Consider the following 16,254-nt stretch of genomic DNA (forward strand, 5'->3'; position numbering starts at 1 on the left):
ATGGAAAAGGCCCGTCCGTCTCCAGGCATCACTCAATCGATCCTTGTTTTCCTGCAGCGTCTCGGCAACGGGCGAAAATGGTCTCGCCTCCTTGCGTTTGTCTCTATTGCTGCAAGGCATCGGGCGTGACGAAATACAGCCAGCCACGTTACGTACGTAGGTTAATATCAGCATCGATAGTACCAATTGAAGTTTGTACGCCACTATCTGTCTACACAGCTACACAGTAACAGACAATGGGCAATGGGCAATGGATGGGACGCCCTGCCAGCAGATGGATTCATCCTGTCATAAACGACGAAATAGCAACGAAGAATTGGTCCTTCTTGTTCATAATCTACACGTCTCACCAACAGCTTCAGCCGTACCAACAACCCAAAGACACCAGAGTGCAAAATCACAGCACAACTCACATCATGGCCCCCCTTTCCCATAAGCGTTGACCGACGTCTCCCCCGGCTAGACGAGGGATTTCTTTTGGAAAGTTCCTCTCTCCAGCCGCCGTGTGGGGGTGAAGCCACAGCGACGCCGTAGGGCGGTCTTGGCTGGCACAGAATTGCATTCGGGGGATCCAGTGATTTGAATTCGTCTTTGAATATACCGCTACTTGGCGCTCCGTATATTTTCGTACTACGACTCGAGTAAGAAGGAATCCACGAGACCCTGAGCTGAAAAGGTGCGCCGCCTGGGTGCTCCAGTTTCTCCATATTATGCAACTCCGTCTTTTTTTCAACTGGAGCATCTCCATGTTGGAGCTGCCAAGACGGTCTGGAAAGGGGGCCAGTATTGATGATGAGGCGTAATACTTGATTCAATGGGCGAAATTTTAGGTAGTGCTTTGTTAAGATTGGGCAATGAAACAAACTGGATCACTTACCAGTACAGTACGGTACACAAAACCGTCTACGAGTACGAATACTTGCCACCGCAGATGGTATCACGGGGATCCATCAAACGGCTGACAGGCAATACCAATTTACGAGTTCACTGCCAAGTGGCATAACCGCCCATGCCATGTCACAAACGAAGCAAAAAAAAGCGATCGTCCACCACCGCACGCGGAACCTGCGATACGGAGAAAAATCGTTCCCCAAGCCAGGTTCAGCCCCGGCCTAGTGTCCGCACGTCCCTGCTCATCGTCAAGCGTCCACTGCGTACTGTGTGGTTCTTCACGTTGTGTTTTCCTGCAAGCCCCCTACCGTAGCCACGATATACCTGGTAGAGCAAGGGGGGTCCAGGCTCGCTTGAAGGTCATTGCGCCAACGTGCGCTGGCCTTTTTTTCTTCTTCGTCTTTGCCTGCTTGTCTGTCTTCGGGGGTCCCCTTCAGCGTTTTTTCTCCACGATCGATCAGAGGCTTGGGGACTGGGAAGAGGGAAATTGGCAGCGCAAATTGGGCGATTAACGAGGGCGGCAACGGAGCTGTCTGCATATACGCGAGTTTGGGTTACGAGATGGAGAGAGAGAAGAAAAAAAACTCAACAGTCCGTCGTCTGATGTATACTTTGGTCGTACAAGAGCATTGACAGCATCCATCTCAGGGGAGAGAGTACCTGACATACGGTAAGAGCCTGGACTGCTGTACAGCACAGCACAGCACAGCACAGCAGCAAACTGCACGGGCATCAGCGCCATCAGCGGCGCGAGTAATTTACAGAACGCGTAAAGTACAGCAGCGCAGCAGTGCAGAGTCAGAGAGACGCATGGAAGCGCACGAGAAGACGGCGGTCTGCCATGCGTCATTGCGCCGTCGGCCCAATCCAAAGCACTGCAGCTTCGCTTGCTGGCCAGCCTGCTCCTTTTCTTCTTCTATCCACTGCCCATTACCTCATCAGCTTAGCTCAGTTGGCGGCTCCGTGGAAAAGCCGCTGCCAAGAACGTCCGGGTTCAAGGTCAGGGGGTGGCCAATCGAGAACAGCACAGAATCGCCCAGGGATCGCTGGACTGGACTGGCTGCGTCTTTTGCCCAGGCTCGCGTTCCCGCGTCCCCGATTCCGCCCAGAGCCGAGCAGCAAAGCGAGGGCGATGGGATCGAGAAAGGCAGAAAAGGGATCAATCAATACTACTGGATGTACCTATTTCCGAATCCTAACGATGGTAGGAGTAGTACTTACATAGGCGCCGGATCCCGTGATGCTCTGGCTAGTCAGTCCGGACATGCCTCTTACATGGTTGCCTGCGGCCGACTACCGAACGCCGAAGACAGCTGGCACAGACCCGCAATCAGCAGCTCGAGACTGATTGGCTCTGCAAGATTCGATACAGTCAATACCAAATGCCCAATTCAGAAAGCGCTATTTTCGTCGGTATTGCTGCTGCTGGCATTGGCGAGTTCTGGGAACCGAGGGACGGCCAGCAGCAATACGGACCCTCTGAGCTGGTCTTTTTTTCTCCACGGGGCCGGATAGTCTACCTACTACGAGTATACGGAGTACTACCTACCTAGGTAGTAAATGATACAGGTAATAATATTGAATATTGCTGTACCTGTTCAGACAGATACGAAGCAAGGAAAACGCAGAGAATAGGAGGCATTCTTACCACTTGTGGTCTCAAAGCCGAGGAACAAAAGTGACGGCTATTGAAACCGAACCCTGCATTCTCAATCCTGCCAACAACGAGCTCGGTAACGTAGTAGTACATAGATAGTAATCACTCAAACCTATCATGGGATTGTACCCTACCAGTCGGCAAAGTCCCGTTCCTGTGGCAAAAAAAATACTCCCGAGTACGCCCCTTTGGCGCCACTTGGAACTCCAGCCCGACGCTCTAGAAGCTGGGTGGAAGCTCTCGCCTCGCCTCTTGCAGCTTCTTTTGGTGGAGACGCAGCTGCAGTGAGTGGACACTATGCTGATGTTGAAAGTTCTGCTTGTACTCCGTGCTCGTAGTCTTTGTGATGTTGGGTGGGTGTGTCCCATCCTTTGCTATCCCGCCACTGGAGAGGCCGTTTCTGGTGTTTTGCTTAGCCTGCGTCTTTCTACGGCTTGTTTTACCATTTGAATGATTTTCTTGTGTTGGTGAGCATTCCATTGGAGCAAAAAAGATGGGATCCTTGGGGGTTTCGACAGCACGCAGTCTAACCAGCAACACCATCTAGCTCTATGCCCAAAGCATCTTGGTCACAACAAGTATATCTCTTCGCCACAGCATTGATAATGGCATTGACATAACGTTATAAGTGATATCCCAATGCCACCGAATCCCCAATTTGCCTAGATTAGAGCCTTTGGGAAATCTTTGCCTCATACATCACCGCGGATATATGTCTTACCTTGCTCACTCGGAGACACACTCTTCCATGTCTTGAGCCATATTCTAAGCCAACTCAATGATGCGAGAAAGAATAGGCCTCCTTGAAACAAGAAGTTACGGAACATGAGAACAGACCAGACCAAGTCTAGCACCTAAGTTTCAACCACGGCCAACCCTCTGCCCACCACATCTGGTCAATCCTTGGCCACTCTCATCCAATCCATCACAGGAGTGTACCACAAGTGAATTGATCAAAAGCCTTCAACCTAACACAAACCAATCCCTCAAACAACCCACACAACAGAAAAGAAGAAGAAAAAGAACTTCCCCAAGAACATTCGGCTCCCCCGGAAAACGCGGGTAGCATCCACCACACCACAAAACTTCTCCAAACTCCGGTCCCCAATGATACTACACTACTTCTTCTTTACCCGGCCGCGCCCCCGTTAATTCTCCAAATTGACCCGCGCCCTAACAAAATAACTCTAAATTTTACTTTCACGTATTCTTAATTGTTTAAAAAAAAATAAGGGCCTCCTCCCTCCTTCTCGATCTTGCTGCGTGAATTAAGAGAAAGACGAGGCGCGTTGCTACGCTGATTTCTGGGATCCACATTTTCCCGCGGCTTCCCGGCCGGAAGGGCGATTTAAGTATATTCGCTCTCTCTGCAGCCGTTTTTCTTTTCCGTCTACTTCTTTTTTTCTTAAATCCCCGATGAGGGAGAAAAGGGCTCAATGGGACTTTGCCAGATGGAGTTTTTTAAAGGGACCTGGGGAAGTACGGGGTGCATATGGCAGAGTTATCTCGTACGGAGCCTCTCCCTCCCGGGTGTAGAATTTTCTATGAGAGATTTCAGCTCTTCGGCGGCGGCACTAAAACGGCCGAAGGTGCTCTATCCAAGCAAACAAAAGACATTCATAATCACTTCGGTGACTCCCAAGGGCCTTCTTAGGGGTCGAAAAGAAAGGAGAATGCCGCTGTAGGCGCTATGTGCTACTATTCCCATCCTGTGTCACCGAGTGAAGTCGCCCACTCCGGGTCCTATCCAGTCTACTATCCAAGGATTCAACGCCCATCGTTTCAACTAATCCTTCATACCGCAGCCGCTCGCGTGCCCAGCCTAAGCTTACTGTACGCTCCAACCAACGCCCGCAAAACCTAGTCGTCTTTTTTTTTTTTTTTTTGCCTTGCTCTTGTGCTTCGTCGTCATATCCAGCTTAGTCGTGTGCACAGACACCCCATTGGTATTATGTAGATCACCTCATTAAAATGAAATGTAAGAAAATGGAAAATAAAAGCCTCATACATGAAGTACCCGGGCCGTTTATGTCAAAAAGAAAAAAACCTCGCAAGCAATTTCCCGTTGATGGCCCCTGATGGCTTCGACGTAATTGCCTCATTGTCCAAATGTTGTTTCTCTCCGTATTTCGGCGTGCAAAGCCCATCTACCTAAGTTAGTATTAGTAGCTCCCTGTTAAAACATATGCTACCTGTACTGTAGGGTACAGTAAATATCTAGTAGTAGTTTGCATTCCGTGCCATTCCTTTGGTCCTACCTGGGTGTGACGTTCCGCTTCGTCTGGAATGATACAATTCCAGTGAGACAAACTATGGAACAGATGATCCCTCTGAATGTATACCGTAGCCTAAACTGCTGTCACGTAAACAAACTAGTTTTTTTGCTATCTGAATCAACTCAATTCTATTAGTGTGAACCCAGAGACTTTTTTCAGATTTGGGCTTGGCTACAGGGTAGGCATTTGCATCTTGAGAGCAAGCCGCAAATTGTATGAGAGCTGACTTTTTTTTGTCGTCTTCGAGTCTTTATAATTCCAATCTATATCTGAATGTTTCTTTCATATCTACTGTTTTGTATTCACCAAATTAAAGCATACGGCCTCTATCCTAGATCCCGCAAAGGCACGACATTTTCCCCTGGGCTTACCAATGGTCAAAGACACATCACAAACATCACATCATAAACATCACATCGAAAAAGACACGAGACATATATAGAACACATAAAGTTAACTTTTAGTAACTAGCTAATAGGTATCCGATTCAGAGCACGAAGATGCCTCCCCCTTTATGTAAAACGTCCACATAAAAGGAAATAAAAAACAACAAACAAACGAGACATCTATCGCCAATGACGAGACTGTACAATCCAGACCAAAAGCAAGGTCATGGAGCAGTTTCCGATTCCCCAGAGGGGTCCCTCCCGTTCGCCAGACGCCATTTCATCCTAAGCCTGATTGATGCCGCTGTTGCCCTCAACCGAGCCGAACCTGTCGGCGCAAATTGCCGAGGGCGTAGAAATCAAATTTTACCACTCAAGTATCGCAAAAGTCAATCATGATTAGGTCCTCCCAGCAGTGTTGGGATCTGGGAATCGGAAGCCCGTTGGGAAGTTGGGCATACCGTTGGGCAAAGTGCCGATGCCGAAGGGGAAGCCGCCCATATTATTCTGCTGTTGTTGTTGTTGTTGTTGTTGTTGTTGTTGACCATCAAGATCCATCTGGCCAGGGCCATCGTCCCGGCCTCGACGCCAGCGTGTATCGTCGTCGCGGTGGCGAGTAGACTTGGGACCGTTGCTACCGCCCTTGTCTGTCTGCATCCGGCGGCTGATGGCCTTGGACGAAACGCCAGCGCCGATTTCAATGTCGGGCTCTTCGACACAAATGCCCGTCTCAATGGGCCGGCCTCCGCTGCCACCGTATGGAGCAGTGAGCATCCACTTTCGGTCAGCGTCGGTGAGCTTGTGGATGGGAATAACGCTGATGCCGGTTGAGTAATCGCTGCAGTCTCTAGGACCGAACCCAACGCCCCATCTGGTCTAGTAATCGGAGTTAGTACTTTACTAATTAACGATACAATGCCTGGCTTGCACTTACACGAAGGGGATACTCAAGACCCCTAGCATCTTCCATGGCATCCTTTGCCCTAACGGCGTCCTGGCGTGTCAACATCTTGACAAAGGCATGGCGTTTGTCCTTATTGACAATGCAAGTCTGAACAGTGCCATAACGGCCAAAGATGCCACGCAGCTCGGCTTCGGAGCAACTGGTGTACTTGGTTAGCATACGATCAAACTTATCTAGGTCAGAAAGTGGTAGACTTACGTAACGCCTCCTACAAACAGGGTACGACTAAGAACTTTGATGGTGCCGGATGGAAGCGCTGGATCGAACTCAACCCACTTCTCCTGCTGGAACTCTTGGGCGGGAGAAGGGCTTCGTCCATGGCGTCCACGAGGAGGGCTACGCTGGCGGTAATCATTGCCTCCTCGGCCATTGCGGTCTCGATCATCCATGCGCCCTCTAGGAGGTGAGTTACGACCATATTCACGTCCACCACGAGGAGAACCGCGAGCATTCCAGCCGCGCTCAGGTGATCTAGAGCGTGAACGGCCTCGATATCTAGGAGACCTTACGTTGTCCTGGTAGCCCTGGTCAGGCGCAGGGCCTGAAGCAGCGGCACCCCATGGCTGCTGAGCCGATGGAAAGGTGCCTTGGGCAGTGGGGACAGGCGCGGGAGGTTGCGCTGCCGGATACCCTCCAGTTGCAGTAGCAGAAGTCATGCTCTGGATGAGAGCGGGAATCTTATCAAAGGGAACGCCTTGATCAGCGAGAGCCTTGATCAGCATAATCTGCTGCTGTACGTCCGGTCCTAAACCAGCTCCGCCGGCCCCTGCGGCGGGAGGCGCTGCAGACGCTGCCGCATATGGGTTGGATGGGTTACTCGCACTGGCTGGCATCGGAGCATTTTGACCAAGCATTTGAGTCAATGAGAATGGCAGAGACGACACATTTACGGGTTGTCCAGCCGGGGGATACGACTGGTGAGGCTGTGGGAGCGATGAAGCAAGGACCTGTGATAGTCCTGGGGGAGTGGCGGAAGCTGGGGGGGCGTTGGAAGTAGCGGGAGGCATGCTATATGATGCGGCGGGAGCTGGGAGGGATTGGTTGCTTGGTGCAGCCGAGGTGTTTTGGCGAGCAATATTAGCCAAGGCTTCCAAGATGGACGAGCCATTAGGCGCAGGCTTGTTCTGGAGTGAAGCTGCCAATCCAGCAGGCGGGCTACCAGGGGGAGTTGTGGATTCTGTAGTTACGTCAGAAGAGCTCGTTCATACAGAAGTTCTGATTTGACTGGCCAGGAGCATCACGTCTCTTGAGGAAGACTGTGATGCACCATGCCAGTATGTGAGAAGACGTACTTGGTGGTGAGGGAGCGTTGACTTTCTCCTTGAATGATTCTATCATGGATGTGGGGAAGGTCTGGCCCTTTTCCCAGATATCAAGCAATTTTTTGATCTTTTCCTACAAGGCGAGAAGAGAAATGTGAGTTACTAGTCCTTCAGATACGATTTCATGTGGAGATTTCCTAGAGGCGGCTCTTAGAGGCGGCTGATGACCACCAACAAAGCAATGCTGACTTGCACTCGTAGACTTGGTTCCTCAAAAAACGAGTGCAGGGGTCTGTCTTGCTTCCGGTTCACCAGATATGCCAGATATCAACGAGACAAAGCGCACGTTCAGACGCCTACGAGCGGGAGCGCTGTATGTGTGTGTATGTGTATGCGTGTGTGATTTCACCCGACCGATACAGATTAAAACTCGAATTACACGTACCTTTTGATCTTCTGGGCAAGACTGAAGAATGTCATTCATCAAAACAGGCATCAGTTCCGTTACTCGGTGCACTCCAGCGGCATACGTGCCATCCTGGGCAGAGCTGTTTATGGGCTGACCCTGAGACTTTGCTTGTTCAAGCCACTTGCGGGTTACAGAGTCTACGACGTAGAGGACGCCCAATTTGTGTGTTCCTGGAGTTTTCTTGAAGTGTGTGTAGATTTTTTGAATGAGGACAGATTCGGACTGCAAGGGAGCCGTGTCAGCAAAAGGAATGGGGCCGCTCAGCAACGCATGTTGGAAGAAAATCTGTTCAAAAACACCTTACCTGAATGTTGGCGACGCAAAGAGACGTGAGGCTAGTAATACGAGAGCCGGATACACCTGGTGGCTTCAAATTGAGCATGGCCTGTAGGCCAGCTTCCAAGTCTGTTACTGCAGACGCCATGGTTGGGACCCGGGGCTGGAAGCAAATTCTTTGTCTTGTTCCAACAGATCCTCCGCGGCAGAGTCTCAGCAAGATTTTAGTCGGTGCTAGTGTACGATGAACCCTTCTTTTTGGGACGTGATGCAGACAAAAGAAAAACAAGCTGTCTTTTAATCTCCTTTTCTTTGGCTGGTCCGGTGAATCACTTGGTGTGAGGAGATTCTCAGTCAAAACAAGTCGTACGGCTGATGTCTATGCTGCCTCTCCTCCCAAGTACTATCGATCAAAGGCCTTGTGTTACAATAAACGACGCGACACTGTACGAAGCAGGAGATTTCCGATCGTTTGTACGAAGTAAACCAAATCTCAAAAGTACGATGTACGCGGTGACTGATTGAAGCGCGCGAGGAGAAAAGAAAAAAAAGTCTTCTACTGCCGCAATGGAGCTGCGCACACGCGAGAGTATATCACAGGGGCTGGAGGCGAAATTGCCCACAAGCCTGTCTAAAAGGATTATTTGTTTTCTTTTCGGTCGGCCTAGAGGGGGATGTTGATGCGAGAATACGATTCAGAGGATGCGCGAGATGATGGAAGAAGAATCTGAAGCGGGAGGCTCGCAGACCTTTTTGGGTGGCGATGGAGATGTAGGAGGAGAAATTGAAAGGAGGGAAGAGGGGCGGGTCGCGAGAGATTTAGCAGGGAACAAAGCCCGCTACTGAAACTTTGCAGCTTGCCGCGTTTGGGCGTGACTTTTTGGGCTTAATACGGGTCATGCCTAATGAGACGGTACTTGGATGACTAAGTTACAGTACTTGTGTGGTGGATGAAATTGCGTTGGTTGAAAAGTACTCTTTGATAGGGCCGCAAGTGTATTTTCTCTTTCCCTTACTCGGGTCAGGCTACTAAAATTGGTACGTACCGAGCAATGTTTGCTCTTCACTCTTTTTTCTTGCTTTGTGCTCGATGCAAAATTTTTCCTTTCTGGAAATGAGCAGGAGGCGAAGCGAGGTTTATCCGTACTGTACTGTGGACAAAGGCTCCATGGGGATTCTGCTCTATTGTCCTGAACAAAGAGCTGTAGGCGTGATGTTTTCTTTGTGCAGGTGCTCACGATGAATCTAGCCTGGCGATGACGATGACGCACTTATGTCATGACATTTGGAGAGGCTACCTATTTCTGCTCTACGCTCTACGGGGGAAGGGATTCCGTTCGGCAGCCCGGAACGGCTTCTTCATCACATGACGTCTTGGCCTTTCCGGCAGAAGGGAGCATCGACTTACACGGACGGCTATTCGGTTGCGGTAAAGAATTTGATCTGATAATTATCGCAGCAAGGTGAAACAACTTCATCGCAGGGGGCACGAGGGAAAATACATAAAGCTTTGCAGATGTTGTGTTTGGAAGGGCTTGGAAGAGACTCTCCGCCAATTACAGTTCAGCTTGCGGGTTATCTATGCGCATCGCAGCTGAGCGGTCGTGTACTCTAATAATTGGAGGCGCTTCAGATGCACTGCATACGGAGTACAGGCCGTCACAATCTCGTCATTTTTCACTCGCTACTAGGAGCCAATGACTTACAGAGGGAGGCTGACCGCCTCAATCTATCATGAATTGGATATATTAGTAGTCTGTTTGAGGGCCTCTTCTTCAGAAACCAATGTCGTTAAAATCTAGGGAGGAAAGAAAATGTCTCTCAGCCTCCTCTGTATGCTGTACTTCATCCACATGTGCTCGTGATTCTCCCTCGTACAGCTCTTGGGACTACTCGATTAGGCAATCTGCCTGCGTTTTTTCCGAGGTTCAGATTGATTTCCGGGCCATCTGGCCTCTTGTCGGGGAGATGGAGATGGTTGGGGGAGTTTTAGTGTCGGATGGTGGGGGAGCGAGATGTCCGTTCTTGTTGCGTTGACCAGAGGCTACAGCCGCCCGCGCACTCTCGGCCGCAGCACGGAGGTACTTTTCGCTGCCCTACGAGTACCCGTACTTTGCCGGAGCGCAGAGGAGCTGGCCGGTGATGTAACTTTTGCCCTGCACGCTTATCCAAGTTTCGAGCTAAGGTCAACAGAGGGTCCCACGCCTTAGTAGCCAAGTTGCACCTTGTCAAGCCTCCGAGGCTGCTAGGAACCGCCGGCCTAATTTTTTTTTCCCTGCCGTGGTAACGGAAGCATTGCGCTTTTTATAACCTCTGCCACCCCCCATCCGCCGTATCCTCTTTTCTGCCTCTACTCCCTCTATACCCAAGTATTCTTTACAATGGCTTCCGTCACCCGTCTCAGCAACTCTGCCCTGAGGGCTTCATTGCGAGCCCCTGCCCGGGCCACGGCTTTCAACGCCACCCGCTGCTACTCCGCCAAGGCTCAGGTAAGAAACATCGCGGTTTTTGCTCTGGTCCCCGAAGCTTCAGGAAGACGGGATTGGAAAGAAAAAACATAAAAGAAATAGGATGGATGGAAGCTGACTGTCTTGCGCCGTATAGTCCCTCAAGGACCGCTTCGCTGAGCTTCTCCCCGAGAAGATTGAGCAGATCAAGACTCTCCGAAAGTAAGTGAAACCCAATAGCCTCCAGCAGAGCCGCAGTCTCCGGTAGTTGTTTGTCCTCGCGGTGCTGACATTATTCCCTCTCTTCGCAGGGAGCACGGTTCCAAGGTCGTCGACAAGGTCACCCTCGACCAGGTCTATGGCGGTGCCCGTGGCATCAAGTCCCTCGTCTGGGAGGGTTCCGTTCTCGACGCTGAGGAGGGTATCCGATTCCGTGGAAAGACCATCCCTGAGTGCCAGGAGATCCTCCCCAAGGCTCCCGGTGGCAAGGAGCCTCTCCCTGAAGGTCTCTTCTGGCTCCTTCTGACCGGTGAGGTCCCTACCGAGCAGCAGGTCCGTGATCTGTCCGCCGAGTGGGCTGCCCGCTCCGATATCCCCAAGTTCGTCGAGGAGCTCATCGACCACTGCCCTACCGACCTCCACCCCATGGCCCAGTTCTCTCTGGCCGTCACTGCTCTCGAGCACACCTCTTCCTTCGCCAAGGCCTACGCCAAGGGTATCAACAAGAAGGAGTACTGGCACTACACCTATGAGGATTCCATGGACCTCATTGCCAAGCTGCCCAACATTGCTTCCCGCATCTACCAGAACGTCTTCAAGGGCGGAAAGGTCGCTGCCATCCAGAAGGACAAGGACTACTCCTTCAACTTTGCCAACCAGCTCGGCTTCGGCGAGAACGAGGACTTTGTTGAGCTCCTGCGTCTGTACCTGACCATCCACACCGACCACGAGGGTGGCAACGTCAGCGCCCACACCACCCACCTGGTTGGCAGCGCTCTCAGCTCTCCCTTCCTGTCCCTGGCTGCCGGTCTCAACGGTCTTGCCGGTCCCCTGCACGGCCTTGCCAACCAGGAGGTGCTCAACTGGTTGACCGAGATGAAGAAGGCCATTGGTGACGACCTCAGCGACAAGGCCATCACCGACTACCTCTGGTCCACCCTCAACGCCGGCCGTGTCGTTCCCGGTTACGGCCACGCCGTCCTCCGCAAGACCGACCCCCGTTACACTGCCCAGCGCACTTTCGCTCAAGGTATGTTGAAGAGGTATCTGAAACGTTGGAAAAAGAAATTGAAGCTAACTCCCCTACAGCCAAGATGCCCAACGACCCCATGTTCCAGCTTGTCAGCCAGGTTTACAAGATTGCCCCTGGTGTCCTGACTGAGCACGGCAAGACCAAGAACCCTTACCCCAACGTCGACGCTCACTCCGGTGTCCTGCTCCAGTACTACGGTCTGACCGAGGCCAACTACTACACCGTCCTCTTCGGTGTTTCTCGTGCTATTGGTGTCCTTCCCCAGCTGATCATTGACCGAGCTGTCGGTGCCCCCATCGAGCGCCCCAAGTCCTTCTCCACCGACAAGTGGGCTGAGCTTGTCAAGAAGCTGTAAGGGATTACGTCTAGGACAGTGAAGCACAAAATTGGTGTGATAGATGGAGTGTTTTTTTTCTTGGAGGGCATTGCAATGGGGAAAAAAAAGTTGGGAGGTTGGAGCCTATTCGACAGGCTTGACAGTCGACTAGGATATAGACATCTGTGGATGACACAGCGACGGCCAGAACGGCGCTTAATTGTACAATATACGGAACTGTTTAGTTTCCAATTGATGTAATGAGACAAGAATAACTCAGGATGACTCTTGCTGGGGTGTATGACGTGCATTCTGGGTTCACTGATAACGGTTGTGTAAGACTGGCAAGTCAGGGTGTCCTGTAGATGGCATTGCGGTTACTCCGTTCAAAGTGCTGCGATGCATATTGGTTGATACGGTCACCCATGTTACGAGTACGAGCCGGATAAGAATACTGAAGCCGAATATTGGCATCTATCATCGCTGATTTGACGTGACAACGGCGCAGATGAAGTTTTCGGCGATTATCTAAGAAGCGCTTGCATGAGCACGGAGTATTATTACTCCTACATGCCATTACTTGGGAGGGAGCGCGGAGGGCGGAGAACGAAACGCCCAACCGGTAGCGACAGAGACCCCGGACCTTGTTAGTGCCAGCAACATGTCGATACATGAGTCCCAGGATCCATCTGCACGATGAGACGCGTTATCGTCGGTATCTCCAGGTACATGCAGCATTGCTCAAACAGCCATGTTGTTGAACAAAATTTGAGACCTTGCTTGGCTCTTAGCTCAACGAATTGGCAGTCCGTCGCGGGCTGGGCATCGCAAATAGGCGGCCCGCAGTGCGCCGAGACGGGACATGCACTGCTTCTTATTCGTATTCGACAGGTGGGGATTTTGCGTTGCGGGCTAGCATCAAAGTATGTTCCTGGGCACGTAAACCAACCAAAAATTGATGTTTGCAGCAGTGCTTTTTCTTATGGATCTTTGGGCTGGCCCAGCTCAACAATCGCAAACATGTTGAGTATTTTTTTTGAGTGGCCGAATCCGAAGTTAGCGGGCTTTTGCGCCACGCGGGCCAGACCCCACCAGAGGCAGATGAAAAGGTCTCAGCAGAAAATAGTAGGCGATACATACAACAGACAAATTTGGAGGAATGGGTAAAAAGTTTTTTTTTTTTTCTCCTTTCTTTGGGATAATTTGTTGCTGTGTACGGTGAATAGTATGGATAGCAGGATTTGGCTGATTACAGCTAACTGGGAGCAGTAATAATACGGATCCGGGGCCCTGTGCAAGTAAGCACACATGTGATTGTGCATGAGCCCTGCTTACAAGTAGAAAATCCAATGGAGGGAACGTGTAATGCGCCGGGAGGCTTGATAGGTGCAACGAGCCAGAAGAGACAGAGATATCGCGAGTCTCACTCGGTACCCCTACTGCACTGCACTGCACTGTAGATGGCCAATTGGTGCTGCAAGTATGGATGCAATTGCAATTGCAGCTGTCGGGTGTTTTAATACTTGACCCCTCCAACATTGCAAATCGGAGGGCCAGGTATCCCCAACTTTCCCCCCCAAAAAGCACGTGTAAAAGCCCAACTGCCGCAGTCCCTCGTACCTAGGCACATGTATTTCCCTGTACTGTACTCCGTGCCAGCCAGCACAGCACAGCACAGGCACACAGGCACAGGCATTCGGACAATCACGGATTGGGGGCCTCAAACAGCCAGCCAGCCCATCCAAGTCGGTCCTCGGCCCGGTTCCTATCCTGGCCGAACTTTGCTGACCTCCCTTCCGAAGACCGCTTATCTGTTTTGTTCGCATTCCCTCCGATCCCGTTCCACGCATCCTCCTTAGTCAGCCAGCTAAGCCTTGTCGCGCGCAATCCGGCTCTGTTCTAGGAGCTGTTAGCAGCAAGTACAAGTACCAAAGCCTCAACAAACCCCCCCTTTTCTGCCTTCTCTTCCCTCTCTCCCCTCTTCTCTGCAAACTTTCCCAAACATCTCCAAACGCCCCCTTGCGAAGAAGCACCCTATTCCCTTGGTCAGGGCCCCTTTCAGAAAAACCATCCAGAAGTCATGGTCGCCGCCGCTATCGAAGCTCCCATCGCGGAGAAGCCGCACTTGGAGAAGAAGCCCATCAAGTTCTCCAACCTGCTGCTGGGCGCCGGTCTCAACATGTTCGAGGTCACCACTCTGGGCCAGCCTCTCGAGGTCGTCAAGACCACCATGGCTGCCAACCGTGGTGATGGCTTCTCCACGGCTTTGGGTCGTATCTGGGGTCGAGGTGGTCCTCTCGGCTGTAAGTCAAAAACGACCGCAACTCTCTTTTGAAAGCTGAAGACGGCTGGCTAATCTCTTTTGTTTCTACGATAGTCTACCAGGGTCTCATTCCCTGGGCCTGGATTGAGGCTTCCACCAAGGGCGCGGTGCTGCTCTTCGTTGCCTCCGAGGCCGAGTACTACGCTCGCTACATGGGTGCTTCTGAGTTTGGCGGTGGCATTCTTGGCGGCATCACTGGTGGTGTTGCCCAGGCCTACGCCACCATGGGTTTTTGCACCTGCATGAAGACGGTCGAGATCACCCAGCACAAGATGGCTGCCGCCGGCGTCAAGCCCCAGTCCACCTTCGCGACCTTCATGGACATTTACCGCAAGGAGGGCATTCGCGGCATCAACAAGGGTGTCAACGCTGTCGCCATCCGACAGATGACCAACTGGGGATCTCGCTTCGGTCTCAGCCGACTGGCCGAGGGCTGGATCCGCTCGGCCACGGGCAAGCAGCAGAGCGACAAGCTCTCTCCCGGGGAGAAGATTCTTGCTAGCGCTCTCGGTGGTGGTCTCAGTGCCTGGAACCAGCCCATCGAGGTCATCCGTGTCGAGATGCAGAGCAAGAAGGACGACCCCAACCGACCCAAGAAGATGACAGTCGGCAACACTTTCCGCTACATTTACTCGAACAATGGTATCAAGGGTCTCTACCGAGGTGTTACTCCTCGTATTGGTCTCGGCGTTTGGCAGACGATTTGCATGGTTGCTGTTGGAGATATGTGAGTACTTCCCTTTCCCCCAACAGATACACTCTATACACCACGGTTTGCTAACTAATATGTCAAATAGGGCTAAAACTTACGTGGAGAAATTGACCGGCGATCAGGTCACGGCTAAGCATTAGACGGCGTTTGGGAACAGGGCTCGATGATTGGTAATGAATGTTTTCAAGATTTGGGTTCTTATTTACATGCAAATGATGAAATGACGGTGGTGGGAATAATCTTCAACGGCGGACTTGTTGAGATGGCATCTCTCGAGTTGGTCTACTCTTTATGTTCTTTTTACTACCTCTCTTCATAAGGAGACAATTGCCCCCTTGTGTAGGGATTTGTTATTCAGGAATTGTGTGTGTATTGTTTTATATGCACCACTATTTTTATTATAGATCTGCTCTGGACGAAATATCTGCTGAGTGGAAACGAATGAATACACGTCGGTGGTTACTGGTGAAAACACAAAATCTATCGTTCAATATGCCTATTGTTTACATGGGTCTGTTCCATGTCCATCTTCAAGTGAGGTGCCTCTATGTACACCATTACTCCGCATATCAGCGACTGTCTAGTGGGCCATCCCCACGTTTCTGACTTACGGGATTCATCGTGTAGTCGTCGGTAGGTATTCGGTTGACGCTTGACGGAGATGCGGAGACCGGCGTCGGACACCGGAGGGAGCCCCGAGCAGTGGCTCGGGATAATTCCTATTTCGAGGTTGGACTGGTGAATGGCTCGGCTGGAACATCAACGTTATCATGTTGAAATGTTGATATTGGTAATGAAAATGAAATTGATGAGAGGGGATTTGACAGTTCTCGGAGGAGAAGAGGTTTATTCCGACGTGGGAGGTATGTAGAGTACGACTGTCCGGGCCTGTGTTGTCCGATATAGGCGTTGTATCATGAAGACGGCTGAGATGTAAGAATATATTACGGAGAGAGTATCTACATGTTTTGGTAAACCGACATACTGAGTTGGCGATACGTTATGTGGTTAACAAAAGTTGGA

The 16,254-nt window shown here is 51.2% G+C and overlaps 6 protein-coding genes across 6 annotated transcripts; 4 read left to right on the forward strand and 2 right to left on the reverse strand.

The window, feature by feature from the left end:
* Positions 1–1,701: 1,701 nt before the first annotated feature.
* M431DRAFT_499315 (hypothetical protein) lies at positions 1,702–2,406 on the forward strand (the record flags this gene model as incomplete). Its single annotated transcript, XM_024917787.1, has 1 exon — positions 1,702–2,406. One exon carries the CDS (start codon positions 1,702–1,704, stop codon positions 2,404–2,406), a length of 705 nt encoding a protein of 234 aa, XP_024770172.1.
* Positions 2,407–2,478: 72 nt separating this feature from the next.
* M431DRAFT_254455 (hypothetical protein) lies at positions 2,479–3,145 on the reverse strand. Its single transcript, XM_024913817.1, has one exon. It carries the CDS (start codon positions 2,914–2,916, stop codon positions 2,551–2,553), a length of 366 nt encoding a protein of 121 aa, XP_024770173.1. The 5' UTR covers positions 2,917–3,145; the 3' UTR covers positions 2,479–2,550.
* A 2,464-nt stretch (positions 3,146–5,609) lies between these two features.
* M431DRAFT_9183 (hypothetical protein) lies at positions 5,610–8,329 on the reverse strand (the record flags this gene model as incomplete). The annotated part of the gene is made up of 6 exons (XM_024924302.1): positions 5,610–6,086; positions 6,145–6,313; positions 6,373–7,351; positions 7,467–7,569; positions 7,882–8,127; positions 8,210–8,329. The coding sequence occupies 6 exons, from the start codon at positions 8,327–8,329 to the stop codon at positions 5,610–5,612; spliced, it is 2,094 nt and encodes a 697-aa protein (XP_024770174.1).
* Positions 8,330–9,938: 1,609 nt separating this feature from the next.
* On the forward strand, positions 9,939–10,486 carry M431DRAFT_512073 (hypothetical protein). Its single transcript, XM_024919781.1, has 2 exons — positions 9,939–10,325; positions 10,375–10,486. Exon 1 carries the CDS (start codon positions 9,967–9,969, stop codon positions 10,216–10,218), a length of 252 nt encoding a protein of 83 aa, XP_024770175.1. The 5' UTR covers positions 9,939–9,966; the 3' UTR covers positions 10,219–10,325; positions 10,375–10,486.
* Positions 10,487–10,562: 76 nt separating this feature from the next.
* On the forward strand, positions 10,563–12,235 carry M431DRAFT_485868 (hypothetical protein; the record flags this gene model as incomplete). Its single annotated transcript, XM_024916329.1, has 4 exons — positions 10,563–10,670; positions 10,786–10,850; positions 10,940–11,877; positions 11,937–12,235. The coding sequence occupies 4 exons, from the start codon at positions 10,563–10,565 to the stop codon at positions 12,233–12,235; spliced, it is 1,410 nt and encodes a 469-aa protein (XP_024770176.1).
* Positions 12,236–14,150: 1,915 nt separating this feature from the next.
* Positions 14,151–15,788, forward strand: M431DRAFT_512076 (hypothetical protein). The gene is made up of 3 exons (XM_024919782.1): positions 14,151–14,499; positions 14,574–15,246; positions 15,317–15,788. The coding sequence occupies exons 1-3, from the start codon at positions 14,277–14,279 to the stop codon at positions 15,369–15,371; spliced, it is 951 nt and encodes a 316-aa protein (XP_024770177.1). The 5' UTR covers positions 14,151–14,276; the 3' UTR covers positions 15,372–15,788.
* Positions 15,789–16,254: the final 466 nt, after the last annotated feature.

Source organism: Trichoderma harzianum (genome assembly GCF_003025095.1).
Source record: "Trichoderma harzianum CBS 226.95 unplaced genomic scaffold M431scaffold_14, whole genome shotgun sequence".
Taxonomy (NCBI): Eukaryota; Fungi; Ascomycota; class Sordariomycetes; order Hypocreales; family Hypocreaceae; genus Trichoderma; species Trichoderma harzianum.